Here is a 15,802-nt window from a genome sequence, read left to right on the forward strand (position 1 = left end):
ATTAACTTTTACTACATTAAGCTATTCAAAACTGCTATTATATTGGAAAATTATTTTAAAGCAATTTACTGAATGCTCCATTAAAAAGTTATTAAAACAATTTTATAGAAGCTATAATACACATACACAAGAACCACTCAGCGTTGTTTTGTTGTTAACAAAAGCATTTCACGGTCACAATTTTACTTCAACCAATACTTTAAAATAACCAATAAGTAAACTTCTTTGGCAGTTTACAAATCCTAAGAAATATAACCTTTTATTCAATTGATACCTGATTCAAATGTAAGTAATACACACCCATATGTATAAACTGTTATGCAATTCAAAAAGGTACCTCTCAAAATGCACCAAAAAAATTCTGTAACAATTTAGACACCGGGGCTGTTTGAGTGAAACAGATTAGTACAACATATTCAAGACCCTAAAAACAAATTCTATATCTAATAATTTTCAGAGTCCCTGAGTGCCTTTTGAGATTTTGTAATTATTTCCTAAAATTTTTGTTTAAAAGTGACAGCCTACACATTACGTGCAGGTAAAAAATGTATGGATAATTACTAATTTGGTTGAAAATACCTAAAAAAAAAAAATCACCTATTTTCAAAAACAACATTTTAGATAAAGGCTGAGAATTTACCTTTACTTTTTTTTAGTAGGCAAGATGCAGGTTACAGAGCAGTAATGCATGACTTTTGGAAGCCCCTCATCTATTCAACAATCAGCACCAGCATCCGGATGTTAGTTTGATTTTTATTGTTAACGCCAGCCCAAGACACACCTTTTGGTTCTTCAAAGATCAGTTAGGGTCTTCTTTTCATAATGTTTACATAAAGAGTTTTACCCAGTGGCCCTGTTTCATCAGATTATCACCATCTGCTATTTTTATAGTTCTTAACACTGTTGACATGTTATTTTTATTTCACCCAAACTCGAAATGTTTGGCCCACCAGCAGTTCTCAACACGGGAACACATAAGAACAATATATTGATAGTACTTAAGGGAGTTTGGATTTTCCCTCCCTTTATCTCCAAGTGTGCCCCTGCCTACCAGCATCACATCCGTCTTGTCTGCATTGAACCTCAACCAGTTGGTTCTTAACCACGTCCGTAACTCAGCCAGGCACTGGGAGAAGCGAGCCACCACACCATCTGGATCAAAGGAAAGAGAGCCTCAGTAGGAACCAGACCAGGGACCCCGATACCACAAGCTCACCGTTCACCCTGTCTCTAAAATTTTAAACCATGTTCAGGAATGAGGAGAAGGATCCCATGGCAATTTCTGAAAACATAAACGAATCTCGAGCCGTACTATTCGTAACCAATGGCAAAAGAATAAAAGCGACTCAGTAAATAGATCAACTCATTCCACCCAGGAATGAAGAAAGAAGGTTCAGTCCACTCCAGATCATCTCGGCTAAGCGGCCTCAGGAGACCGGCCAGTCCTAAGTCTTTCTGCAAAATTAAGAATTTTAGCTTTGGAAAGAAAGCTTTAGGGGTAACTGCGGCCCAGACAGGGGTGGTGACTCGCTCAAGGTCACACAGCCAGCGAGGACCAGAGAGAAGCTACAGGCCAGAGACCTTTCCATTAGAATCTGGGAGAACAAGGCCAAAGGGGGTCGGGGGGGGGGGGGAGGCATCTGTCCCCAGGAGTCCTTCCACCGGCTGGGAGCACCTCGGTCCCTCACAATAATGCCCTCTTGGAGTCTCTCTTCCCTCCCTCACTCACTCCCTCTAGAAAGAGATGCTTCGCCCAGGACCCTGCTCACCACCAGGGCTGCAGAGCGAGCAGGAGCCTCCCCCGGGCTGGGACCGAACCCCAAGCTGCTGGGGAAAAAGAGGCGGAGCCACAGAGGGGAGGTCAGCTTAGCCCCACCCCGACCTGGACCGGGGGCCGACAGGAGGAAGGGGCGGAGGCGAACAGGGTCGGGCACACTCACTCCGCTGCGGATTCCCTGCGAGCCGCGGGCACTGCCAAAGCCAAAGACCGGGCTGGGAGGGAGGGTGGGGGTGGGGGTGGGGGTGGAGGGGGCGGAGGAGAGCTGCGCATGCGCCTCGGTGGCTCGCGCCCCTTCGGGAGGGAAGCGGGCTGCAGCCCCTCCCCGGAAGTTCAGGGTCTTCCGGGCGGTACTCTGCGGTGGGGGAGGGGAAGGAGAGAAAGGGGACAGAGGACATCTCGGGAGCCCCTCACGCCAAAAAGGACTAGGAGAGGAGAGGTGGTTTATGGAGGCTGCACTTACAGCCGCTGCCGCCGCTACCGCCGCCACCTTCGCTGCAGCCGCCACCGCCTGGAGAAGCCCCATCCATCCGCCTGCAGCCGGGGAGACTCAGAGCCTGGGAGGGGCCTGGGGCCGGGGCCGCCCGCCTCCTCCTTCTAGTCGTCTCCCCGAGCTTCCTCTTGCTCCACCAACCCTCTGCCCTCCCCTCCGCCTCCGCCCTCCTCCTCGGCCTCCAGCCGCCAGCCAACCGCGCGGCCGCTTGTTGAGCCCGGGCTCCGCCGTCTCCATGACGCCCGGCAAACATTCCGGCGCTTCAGCCGCCGCCGCTAACGCCCGGGGTTGGGGTGCAGGGACTCCAGGAGCCGGCGGGGAAAGGGGTGGTCGACCACTCCCCAACCCGTCGCCACCATGCCCGCCACTCCGGGGGACAACTACAGGAAGCCGAGCGGCGGATCGTAAGTTCCGGCGAGGAAACCTTAGTCCAGCCTTCTGGTTCGCGGAGGGAAGGGACCTCTCGCTGCAGCTGGGTTCAATCAGCAGCATCCAGGCGGCAGTGTCTCTCCTTCCCCGGCCCGTACATACCCCCTGCTGCCGTGCTCGCTCTTTGAGAAAAGACCGGGTTTGTTGAGAACCGGCCTTAGCACTCCTCCGTGGTTTTTATTTTTTTATTTTCCCGCTCTGCAGTCTCAAGCCAGTTGCCCACAAGCTGTGCCTTCGTGTTCCAGCTCTCGACTTCTGAGAGCCGCCAAGCAGTCGCGGGTTTTTTCTACCTCCTCCTTGTACCATCCTGCCCTAAAGCTCATTCCTGCCTACAACATTCTAGTGTTCCTGCAGCAGGTGCAGGACAGGCTGGAGAAAAGCACACAGCTCCGAGGACTTGTTTCGCTGCAAAGTTCGAGTGTTCCCTTAGTGCTGCCCTGCAATGCCGCTCAAGTTCCCTGATTAGTTCACTCTCCCAAACTTCAGGCCCCTTTTCTTCTCTCTTCTCCAACTTTGAACCTCTCTCCAATCTCCTCCAGCTCAGCGAATTTTTCTTTAGCAGAACTTGTTGACATTTTTTTTGGAGAGAACCTTCCGTTCTCTCTTGAATATGATACTCAGGACTTTTGCCCATTCTACCACTCCAGCAAAATAGCCTTAGTAAAGGTCAACAGCAGTAGCTGCTGCCCAGCCATATTCAGTGGCTATGTCTGTTTCATTCTCAACGCACGCATCAGCAGCTCTGATCTAGTTTGTCTCTTCTTGGGTTTTCAATCACTTCTTTGGGTTTCTAGGACAACACCACTCTTTCCTTGTCCTCCCCTTGGTTTATGGATATTTTTCTCAAAATACTTTGCTGTTACTTCATTTCTCCCGTGTCTAAATATTGGAGTGTTGCTGGGGTCAGTCTTTTTTTCATTCTGATGCCTTTAAAAATCACCTATACACTGGTGATTCACAAGTTTGTATCTCTAGCCAACACCTCTCTCAAGGAAACAAATATTTAAAAAAGCAAATATTTGCCCTTAGAAGTTAATAAGACATCTCAAAATTTATATCCAAAACTGAACTTAATTTTCTAACCAACTCTGTAATAAAATGGCAACTTCTCTTTCAGATCGTGAAAAACCTTGGAGTTACCCTCGACTTCTCTAACATCCATTCCATCAGCAGATTCTACCATTTCTACCTGAAAAATAAATCCAGGCTTACCACTCCGATATAAGCCACTGTAACACTGCAGTAACCACATAGATGGTCTTACCAACGCCCACATTCTAGTAATAACTGGCTCTTTTCAAAACCATTATCTGTCTCCCATTTCACTCAGAGTGGAAACACTACTTACAGTATCTCACCTTGGACTCTTCCTCTTGATTAATTACACTCACTATTGTTCCACAATATTATCAGGCACATTATTTCCCCACTTCAGAATGTATACATTTGCTGTCTTTTGGAATATTGTACCCCTAGATAACCTCATGACTCATTTTCTTTAGATGTCACCTTATCAAAGAATTCCCTAACGTGTGTGTGTGTGTGTAATACTTCATCCTCCACATTGCTTTATTTTTCTCCATAAAACAAGTAAACCTATTTGGTATACTTATTTGTTAATCTGCCTTCACTCAAGCTATGGTACTCCATGGGAGCAGGGATTTTTTTGTTTTGTCACTGCTATTGCCTAGAATAAAGAAGGTGCTCAATAAATATTTGTTGACTGCACAAATGAATGAATCAGTTTGTACTTTAGTGACTGGTTACTCTTCTGGTTTTTGTTTTTACATGAAGGTATGAAAATCTCAAGGTAGAATTCATGTAATTTTTTAAAAAGTCATACAACTCTCATAGTAGCTGAGAGAGTGTGAGAAAAATTCCCTTGGGAATTTCTTAAATAATGACAAGTTCATTGAAGATTACCTGTTAAGGAAAGAATTAGGTGGGAGATGGGAAGTAGTATAACCTTAACTTTTTGCGTTAGCCATGTTGTATAATTAAAATTTGACAGACACTAAAGTATACAATGGTTTGACCTAATACATATGTTATTTCTCATCTTCCTTTTAGGATTTAATCCTGATCTTGGAAAGAATCACATGAAACATGAATTTATCAATTTTTCACTCCAATTTTTCTTATTTTAGGTCTTTCCTATTTGGCTTACCAATATTGAACAATCTCTTTTAAAAACTACCAGTAATTGTTCAATGCTTTTATCCCATTTCTCTGCTCATTTTCTCTATTCTACTAACTTCTGTGTTTATTCATTTCCTTTGATTTTTAGAATTTTCATCTGTTGAGCATGTTATCCAGTTTTTCCATTAGAATCCTAACCTCAATCCCTGGTGGAGGGCGTGCAGGAGGCAGCCTATCGATGTTTCACTCTCACATCAATGTTTCTCTCTCTCCCTCTCCCTTCCTCTCTGAAATCAATAAAAATATTTTTAAAAAATTAAGTCCCTGCTTTAGAGCTACCTGGCCTCTTCTATCATGACTATTCTTTAGACAAAGTGATTTTCAGAGTGGTTATCTCCTAAAATCATCTTATTGCCCACTAATTTGCGTCTATTGAGAACATCTGTTTTCTAACATAATTACACATGTATTATAAATTTCTAATATAATTGACTACAGGAATTTCTTTCAACTTCTTTTAAAAAGTCTGTACTTTTTGTCTAATTTCTCAATGTAGTAGGCAGAGTGCTAATTGCTGGGGCTATAAATGGTGGACATGATAAACATGGTTTTTGTGCAGTAGGAGAGGAGAAGGTAGAACTGGATTGTAGTGAATTATGAAGCAAATAAGAGGAGTAAGGAAGTAGCCAGTATAATTGTCTAATGTTTTAAAAAGTTAGACTATGAAAGAAGGAGAAATGTAGTAATAGAGGAAGACTTAGCTAAAGGAAAGATTTTTAAGTTTAAGGGATGACAAGCATAATTATATGCTAAGGGGGAAAGATTGGAAATAAAATGTAGGAGACAGGGAGTTATTGATGGAGAGGTATCCCTGAGAAAATAGTAAGAGACAAGTTTCAAAGCATAGGTAGAAAGATAGCATGAGATAAGAATGGCAACTCTTTTACTGAAAGAGGAAGAAAGATGGGTTTAGGTTTATATGAGTTTGTAGGATGAGGAAGAAGAATATAATGAAGATGGAAAAATAATTTAAGGAGGTTTTACTTGATTATTTTTATTTTCTTAGAGATGTTGGAGGTAAAGTCATTTAGAGTCTGAAGTGGGAGGACTGGTAGAATACTTTAAAAAGATATAGCATGAATGGAATTCACTTAGTCATTTATTTTTAAAAATGCTTATTTTGTGCCCACAACACACTGGGCACTGTCCTTCATATTAGGGATATAGCAATGAATAAGACAAAGTTTTTGCCATAAACATGCTTATATTTTAGTAGAGGAATGGACAACAACATAGTGTCAAGTAGTAATAAATGTACTAATGTCTTAAAAAATATTTTATTGTAGTCTGATCATTTATGATTTGAAAAGTAAAACTATCATTAAAACATTTTCTTTGGCCAGGACAGGAGTGGCTCAGTGCTTGAGCATCAACCTATGAACCAGGAGGTCATGGTTTGATTCCCAGTCAGGGCACATGCCCAGATTGCAGGCTCTATCTCCAGTGTGGGGCATGCCACAGGCAGCCAATCATTCCAATCATTCTTTCTCATCATTGATGTTTCTATTTCTCTCCCTTCCTCTCTGAAACCAATAAAAAAATATATTTTTTAAAAGTTTCCTTGAAAATCTATTTCCTTTTTATTTTATTTTTTATTTTTTTAAATTACTTTATTGATTAAGGTATCACATATTTGTCATCAACGCCTCCCCCCCCCCCCCCCCCATCTATTTCCTTTTTAAAATCTAAGGGCAGATCGTCCTTATTTTATAGAAATCCAAAGTATAATCAGAGTACTAGAATGAATGATAAGGTAGGTTTTTGTCTTAGGGAACTTACAGAGTAGATCCAAAAGTAAAATCATATTTTTTCTCCAGGATATAAACATTTTGATGATATCTTATTAAAAATTATTGTGTAATTGTTCAGGCAGGTTTATACTTATGCGTTAATCTGCCTATGTAACTACACTCTACACTCATTTGTGCTTACTACATGTCAGACACTTCCTAACCATAACATAAATTATTTTAATCCTCAAATAACCTATGAATTAGAAACTATAATCATCCCCATTATACAGATAAGGGAACAGACCCAGAGAAATCACTGTGGACTTTGGATCTGCTACCTGGGTTTAAGTTTCAACTCTACTAGAAATGTTTCCCTCTAAAGTTCTGTGATTTCATATAAATAATTAGTATAAATAATAGTAATAGCAACCTTTTAGAGTTGTGTGGAAAATTTGACATATGCATATAAACATTCTAGATCTATTCTTACACATAATGAGCTCTTCAGTAGTAATAGTATTTCTTATTTATATGTTTAGATTGTTTTCATGTTTCTAATTGAAAGTTTCTTTTTATTGTTGGTTAGTTTTTCTTCAGTTGTGGATCCTCTGTATTGTTTTCTTTTCCTGGTATAGGAACTTAGCCTTACAGCAAAGGAAGTCTGTTACTGGCTTTTCTAGCCCAGTAAAAGGAGCTCAAACAAAAGGATATCTTGGTATGACCCCAAGTAGAATGGCTTTAACAAAAATCATGTCGGCGCTACCAGAGATGAAAACCGATAAAATGACTACCACAAAGACAGCCATACAGGTAATATTCCCTTTTTTCCCCCCAATATATTTTTATTGTTTTCAGAGAGGAATGGAGAGGGAGAGAAAGAGAGAAACATTAATAATGAGAGAGAATCATTGATTGGCAGCCTCCTGCATGCCCCCTACTGGTGATCAAGACTGAAACTCGCCCTTGACCTGAATCAAACCCAGGACCCTTCACTCTGCAGGCTGACACTCTATCCACTGAGCCAAACCTGCTAGGGTCGTAATATTGATATATAGATTTTATTAGTCTTTACCACGTAACATATTTTACAGCATAATATTGGCAGTTGCCTCCTATAATTCATTATTGGTAATAATATTAGAGTTGAATGAGAAAAGCGTACTTGTGACCTTAGGAATTAGTTGATTTGATAGTAATTGTGACTAATCTAGCTATAATACAGATTGTACAACTGCCATCCCCTCTTCTTTGCAGTGTACTCTAGAAAATTTCATTAAATGAGTTGTTATAAAGTAGGTTATTATATCTCATTAGAGGACTTACTAAGAATTGCCTTTTTATGAAGAGGTAACACCAATCCTCCTCAGACTTTTCCAAAAAATTAACCAGATAAAGACACTACAAAGAAAGAGAATTACAAGCCAATCTCCCTGATGAACATAGATGCTAAAATCCTCAACAAAAAATTAGCAAATCACATCCAGCAATACATTAAAATGATCATATACCATGACCAAGTGGGATTTAGTCTGGGGATGCAAGGCTGATACAATATCCGCAAGTCAATAAACGTGATACATCACATAACTTGAAAGACAAAAAACACGTGATCATATCAATTGATGCAGAAAAGCATTTGACAAAATCCAACACTTTTTTTGATAAAAACTTTCAGCAAAGTGGGAATAAAGGAGTCATAACTGAATGTAATAAAGCCTTATATGACAAACCTATAGCCAACATCATGCTCAATGGGCAAATACTAAAACCATTTCCCCTAAGGACAGGAATAAGACAGGGATACCCACTTTCACCACTCCTGTTCAACATAGTATTGGAAGTGCTAGCCATAGCGATCAGACAAGAAAAAGAAATAAAAGGTATCCAAATTGAAAAAGAAGTAAAACTGTCATTATTTGCAGATGACATGATATTGTATATAGGAAATCCTAAAGACTCCATCAAAAAACTACTAGACTTAATAAATATATTTGGCAACATACCTCAATACAAAATTAACACCCAGAAATCTATGGAATTTTTTTACACCAATAATGAACTCACAGAAAGAGAAACTAGAAAAACAATCCCATTTACCATTGCAACAAAAAAATTAAGATACCTAGGAATAAACTTAACTAAGGAGGTAAAAGACCTGTACTCAGAAAACTATAGTACATTGAAAAAAGATATAGAGGAAGATATAAACAAGTGGAAGAATATACCGTGTTCATGGATTGGTAGAATCAACATCATTAAAATGACCATTCTAGACAAAGCAATCTATAGATTTAATGCAATCCCCATTAAAATACAGCATATTTCACAGACCTAGAACAAACTTTCCAAAAATTATATGGAATAATAATAATTAAAAAAAAAAAACGAATAACTGCAACAATCCTGAGAAAGAAGAACAAAGTTGGAGGGATAACAATACCAGATATCAAGCTATATTACAAAGCTACTGTTCTCAAAACTTCCTAGTACTGGCATAAGAACAGACATAGACCAATGGAACAGAAGAGATTACCCAGAAATCGACCCAAGCCATTATGCTCAATTAATATTTGAGAAAGAAGGCAAGAGCATACAATGGAGTCAAGACAGTCTTTTCAATAAGTGGTGCTGGAAAAATTGGACAGATACATGCAAAAAATGAAACTAGATCACCAACTTATACCATACACACAAATAAACTCAAAATGGATAAAAGACTTAAGTGTAAGATGGGAAACCATAAAAATCTTAGAAGAAACCATAGGCAGCAAAATATCAGATATATCTCGTAGCAATATCTTTACCAATACATCTCCTAGAAAAATGGAAACTAAGGAGAAAATAAACAAATGGGACTACATCAAAAGAAAAAGCTTTTGCACATGCTCGTTTATATCAACAATATAAAAGAGCATGGGAGAACATATTTGCCAATGTTACATTCAATAAGGGTTTAATCTCCAAAATTTATAGGAAACTCATACAACTTAACAAAAGGAAGATAACCCAATCAAAAAATGGGCAAAGGACCTAAATAGACACTTTTCAAAAGTGGACATACAGAAACCAAGAGACATATGAAAAAATGCTCAAAGTCACTAATCATCTGAGAGATGCAAATCAAAATGACAATTAGGTACCATCTCACCTGTCAGAATGACTATCAACAAATCAACAAACGACAAGAGCTGGCAAGCATGTGGAGAAAAAGGAACCCCTGTGCAGCCACTGTGGAAAACAGTGTGGAGTTTCTGCACAAAATTAAAAATGGAACTCGCATTTGACCCAGTGATCCCACTTCTAGGAATATATCCCAAGAAATCATAAACACCGATCAGAAAGGACATAAGCACCCCTATGTCCATAGCAGCATAATTTACAATAGCTAAGATTTGGAAACAGCCTAATAGCCCATCAGCAGATGAGTGGATTAAAAAAACAGTGATGGAACCCTGACCGGTTTGGCTCAGTGGATAGAGCGTAGGCCTGCGGACTGAAGGGTCCCAGGTTCAATTCCAGTCAAGGGTATGTACCTTGGTTTCGGGCACATCCTCAATAAGGGGTATGCAAGAGGCAACTGATCGATGTTGCTCATTGATTTTTTTAAAAAAAATAAATATTGTTCAGATTATTACAGTTGTTCCTCTTTTTTCCCCCCGTAGTTCCCCTTCGCCTGGTTCCCACCCCACCCTCTGCCCTTACCCACCCCCACTGTCCTCATCCATAGGTGTATGATTTTTGTCCAGTCTCTTCCCATACCTCCCACACCCCTTTCCCCCTGAGAATTGTCAGTCCACTCCCTTTCTATGCCCCTGATTCTATTATATTCACCATTTTTTTCTGTTCATCAAATTTTTTATTCACTTGATTTTTAGATTCACTTGTTGATAGACATGTATTTGTTGTTCATAATTTTTATCTTTACCTCTCCTTAAAGAATACCCTTCAGCATTTCATATAATACTGGTTTGGTGGTGATAAACTCCTTTAGCTTTTTCTTATCTGTGAAGCTCTTTATCTGCCCTTCAATTCTGAATGATAGCTTTGCTGGGTAGAGTAATCTTGGTTGTAGGTTCTTGCTATTCAGCACTTTGAATATTTCTTGCCACTCCCTTCTGGCCTGCATAGTTTCTGTTGAAAAATCAGCTGACATTCGTATGGGTGCTCCCTTGTAGGTAACTAACTATTTCTCTTGCTGCTTTTAATATTCTCTCTTTGTCTTTTGCTCTTGGCATTTTAATTATGATGTGTCTTGGTGTGGTCCTCTTTAGATTCCTTTTGCTTGGGGTTCTCTGTGCTTCCTGGACTTGTAAGTCTATTTCTTTCACCAGGTAAGGGAAGTTTTCTGTCATTATTTCTTCAAATAGGTTTTCAATAACTTGCTCTCTCTCTTCTTCTGGCACCCACTTAATTCGGATGTTGGTATGCTTGAAGTTGTCCCAGAGGCTTCTTACACTATCTTCATATTTTTGGATTCTTTTTGCCTTTTGCTTTTCTGGTTGGGTGTTTTTTGCTTCTTTGTATTTCAAATCTTTGACTTGATTTTTGGTATCCTCTAGTCTGCTGTTGGATCTCTGTATATTATTCTTTATTTCAGTCAGTGTATGCTTAATTTCTAGTTGGTCCTTTTTCATATCCTCGAGGGTCTCACTAAATTTATCAGCGGTTTCTAGAAAATTCTTGAAAAACCTTATAACTGTGGTTTTGAACTCTGTATCCAGTCATTTGCTTTCCTCCATTTCTTTCATTTGTGACCTGTTTCTTTGTCTCCGAATTTTGGCTGCTTCCTTGAGTTGATAGAGTGGCTTTGTGTGCTAGGTGTCCTATAGGGCCCAGTGGCTCAGCCTCCCCAATTACCTGAGGTAGACACTCTTGGTGTACCCCTTTGTGGGCTGTGTGCACAGTCTTGTTGTAGTTAAGCCTTGATTGTTGTTGGTATCCCTAGGAGGAATTGACCTCCAGGCCAATTGGCTGTGAGGATCAGTTGTGTCTACGATGGGAGAACTTCTGTGCTGGAGACACCCTTATGGGGCAGGACTTGCTTCAGTGGGGCTTTGGTGCTCACTGAATCTGCCCCCTGAGTGTGTCCCTTATGGATCTGAGGAGTTGTAATCTGGATGGTCCCACTCTGACCACTGGGTACACTGGCTCTTGGATCTCCATGAAGGTGCAAATTTAGCTCTGTCTGAGGCCACCCAATAGGAGCTATGGAGAGATTTGAAGATTCCTCTTCTTTGTTTGGGGTTTGGAGGTGCCCAGATGAGGCCAAGCTGTGAAGCAATGCAAGCTGCTGTGGAGCCTTGGGCCTTCCTTCGGAAGTTCTGGGGCTCCCTGACCCAGCTGCAGTTTGTTAGGTAATTTTAGATTGCTAAGGGCCAGGCCATTCATATGCAAAAGCCTTTGCACACAACTGGGGTGGGGTTGTAAATTGGGTGGGGCGGGGTCTCAAGGAATCAACAGGGTGGAGCAAACAGCAGTGGCTGACCTTTAGCCCTGCTAAAGGTCTCAGTATCCCATGGTAATTGCTGCAAGCACCTCTGAGAGAAAGCTGCCCTCGAGTTCCGGCCCAATGCCAGACAGTCCAGTTCCCCTCCCCCCCCCCCCCCCGCCCCATATGAATCTGGGTCCCCAGAGTCTCACCCAGAACTGGAGTTCAGAGCAGTCGGGAGCTTGTATCTCCCTCCCAATTGAAAAAGACAACTGCATCCTCAGTTGCCAGCCCTTTCCGCGCACACGCCTCCATACCTCTGCACTTCACTTCCGCACCTCCTCTGAGTCTCAGTGTGCTTTTCTCTTCCCTTCTAGTTGTGGAATTTCTACTCAGCCAGCCTTCCTGTGGTTATGGATGATGACCGTTTTATCTTTTAGTTGTAGTTTTGAAGTGGTTGTGCGAGGCAGCAAGTTCAGGTGTTTACCTATGCTGCCATCTTGGTTTCTCCTCTCATTGATGTTTCTAACTCTCTATTCCTTTCCCTTCCTCTCTGATTTAAAAAAATCAATAAAATATATTAATAAAATAAAATAAAAAAACAGTGATGGAAAAAAGATATGTAATACTAATCCAACAGATTACTTTATAATCATCTGTAAATGAACAAACTAATGTGCATGCAACAACATGGAGAAATAGAAAAACATTGTCGAACAAAAATGAATATGTCATAATATATGACTATATAAATTTTAAAAACAGGCAAAACTAAATTACATCGACTTTCATACATAGTTGGTGGGGACCACTTGCAAAAACTTTAACAGTATCTATTAAAGATGCTTCATTACTCAGAAATTCCACCCTTAGGTACATATCCAACATAAATGCATATAGCATATTTGGCAACACACATACAACAGTATTTATAGCAGCACCATTTGTAAGAGCCAAAACAAAACAAACTACAGAAATGTCCATGAATAATAGAATAAAATTCTTAATATTCACAAAATGCAATAGTGTATAATAATGAAAATGAACCATCTACTATACTTAATAATATGAATAAATCTCACAAATATAATAATGAACAAAAGAAACCAGTTCCAAAGAGTACATATTATATGCTTCCATCTAAATAAAGTTTAAGAACAAGCAAAACTAATCTATGTTATTAGAATAATAATTACTTTTGGTGGGAGACAGTGTCTCTCATGAAAGGAACTTCTGGGATCCTGGTAATTTCCTGTTTCTAAATTTGAATACTGGGTCCATGGGTGTGTTCAGTTGGTAAAAATTTATTAAGCCATACATTTATATGTGTACTTTCTGTATGCATATTTTACTTCAATACAATATATAAAAAGCAAATGCTATTGTTTAGGAATGCATGCTTAATCTATATATATAAAAGCCTAAGCGACTATTACAACCAGAATGACCAGTTTACCAGTTGCTATGATGTGCACTCACCACCAGGGGTAGATGCTCAATGCAGGCGCTGTCCCCTGATGGTCAGTGTGCTCCCATGCCAACCTCCTGCGGCCCCTTTCCCTGGCCGGCTGGCCCCGATCACCCCAATCGGAACCTCCCACAGCCCCTCCCCCCCTGCTGGCTGGCCAACCTCCTGCAGTCCCTCCCCCAGCTGGACAACCTCCTGCAGCTCCTCACCCTGGCTGGCCAACCTCCCGTGGCCCCTACCTCCCCCACACATGCTGGCCGGCCCCAATCAGGACCCGGCAAGTCGCCCTGATCGGCCCTGATCACCAGTCAGGCCGAGGGACCCCACCCGTGCATGAATTCGTGCACCGGGCCTCTAGTAAAACTATAAAAAGGAGAAAGGAAATGATTACCAAAATTAAGTTAATAATTACCACTTGAAGGAGTGAATGGCTGTCATCCAGAAGGGGCAAAGACTAGGGGCTCTATTCATGATCCAGGGAGGCAAAGTTTTCTAGAGGTGTTATCAATGTTCTAATTTTTTAGTTGTGATTATTAGAACACTTGCCTTGTATTATTTAACTATATGGTTTTGTTTTCATTACATTTCTGTACATGTTAAATTTCATTATTAAAAAGATGAAAAGTTAGCTGAAAACAAACCAAAAATAGGTTTATAGTTGTTTATGTAGAAAATAATGGAACAATTAATAAATAATAATACAAGAATAAACTCTGTTTCACAAACTCACAACTGTAAACCTACTTTTGCCTCTCCCTGTTTGTAATCTGGAAATGTTTATTAATAAAATGATAAGTGAAAAGTGAGTTTTTTAAAGCTCATACAAAAAAATAAATATACAAAAATAATCTGGATGAATAATAACAATTTTTCTATCTTTCTGAATTTTCTCAAATGAACATATATTACTTACACATAGGTAAAACATAAGACTTAAAAATGTATGCCTACTTTAGAAACTTTTTAGCATAACATTTTTTATCATTCAATTTTTTATGTTTATTCTAACACAGAAACATTATACTTACCTTTTTTTTCCTATTATTTTTATTTCTATTTTCTAGGAAGCTCATCTTTTTTACTTATTTCATTTTATATTACCATTTTTCACAGGTGTTTGATGTAAATGGAGTTGATGTTACTCCTCGACCTCTTTACCGTCCAGATCCACATACTGGTACACCAAAGCCAAGTAAACTATTGACATCACGAGAAGGATCATTCTCATCAGAATATGTAGCTTCCCACAGCCTTTATCAAAATACACTAAATCCCAGTATGTTAGGGCAGTTTTCAAGGTAGAGTATACTGTTCTATACTTTTAAAAATATTATATACATTTCTTTTCATTTAAGTTGCATATATGTAACTTAGATGTCCATTGTCCCCAGTCTCCCAGCTCCACTCTATCATCCTAATGTGCCATCTCTATGGTCTTCTCATAATTAGATCTCATTAGATGTAGAGCTTTGCACATCTTAAGTTCTTCTACACTCACACCAAAACATTAGTGAAAAATATATATAAATTTTACTCAATATTTCCTGAAAAAACAAAAGAGGGGCCTAGTATTACATACCCACAGACATATTTCTTCAGTTTCTTTTATGCTGCAATTTATGGAAAAGAGTGGCTTTTGCTCCCCTCCCTCACACCTATTCTCTCATGTAAATCCCTATTCTCCTAGGGTTTGATTTCTCTCCTGTTTTATAATTTTCTTTCTTGTAAATTAAATGTTATGCATTTATTATGTAGATACTAGTACACTTGACATTTCGTGAATGCTTATAGTAGAGAAGTTCAGATCTTTGCACTAATGAATCAGCACATCCTGAAACAATGTAAAGATTAAAGGGAAATATTTGAGTGTGTAATTTTCAATCTGACAAATTAAAAGTTCCAGATGTTAACTAAGCATGAGATTTGCGGGGGGGGGGGGGGGTGAGAGTGCTCAGCAAAACAATGGATATTCCAGTAAATTTGACCCACCCATTTGGAGTGCAGTTGGGACTATAGACAGAAAGGAGGGGGAAAAAGTATTTAATATGTTGGAGTAATTTTAAGTCCATATATTTAAGGAAGTTATTTTAGAATTCTTTAATATACTGATTTCTCACTGAGTACATAGATTTTCTTTTAAGTAAATCTTGAGAAAGCCTTTGTCAAAATGAATAAGTCACATTTAAGATGGGATTTGAATGATGAGCAGAAACCGGGTGAAAATGAAAGGAAGTGTATTTTAGGCTGAGGCCCTGAAGTAGGAATGCTCTACAAG

General features: G+C 39.7%; 2 protein-coding genes across 7 annotated transcripts in view; one reads left to right on the forward strand and one right to left on the reverse strand.

Annotated features, from left to right (window-relative positions):
- Positions 1–4,471, reverse strand: part of MIER1 (MIER1 transcriptional regulator) — a gene marked incomplete at its 5' end in the record, with an annotated part of 61,462 nt that extends 56,991 nt beyond the window's left edge. Inside the window, 2 exons of one of the 6 annotated variants that reach the window (XM_079777606.1) lie at positions 999–1,152; positions 2,241–4,471. In XM_079777606.1, coding sequence (XP_079633732.1) covers positions 999–1,152; positions 2,241–2,523 — 437 coding nt within the window. Of the gene's footprint in view, positions 1–998; positions 1,153–1,769; positions 1,788–2,240 lie in introns of those variants that run through there. The other 5 variants (XM_079777607.1, XM_079777600.1, XM_079777605.1 and 2 more) reach the window with 5 other exon arrangements.
- The window catches only part of DNAI4 (dynein axonemal intermediate chain 4), a 72,348-nt gene continuing 59,103 nt past the window's right edge, over positions 2,558–15,802 (forward strand). Inside the window, exons 1-3 of the mRNA XM_079777616.1 lie at positions 2,558–2,674; positions 7,267–7,441; positions 14,641–14,825. Coding sequence (XP_079633742.1) covers positions 2,628–2,674; positions 7,267–7,441; positions 14,641–14,825 — 407 coding nt within the window. The 5' untranslated portion in view covers positions 2,558–2,627. The remainder of the gene's footprint in view (positions 2,675–7,266; positions 7,442–14,640; positions 14,826–15,802) is intronic.

This window comes from Cnephaeus nilssonii, assembly GCF_951640355.1.
Source record: "Cnephaeus nilssonii genome assembly, chromosome: 7".
NCBI lineage: Eukaryota > Metazoa > Chordata > Mammalia > Chiroptera > Vespertilionidae > Cnephaeus > Cnephaeus nilssonii.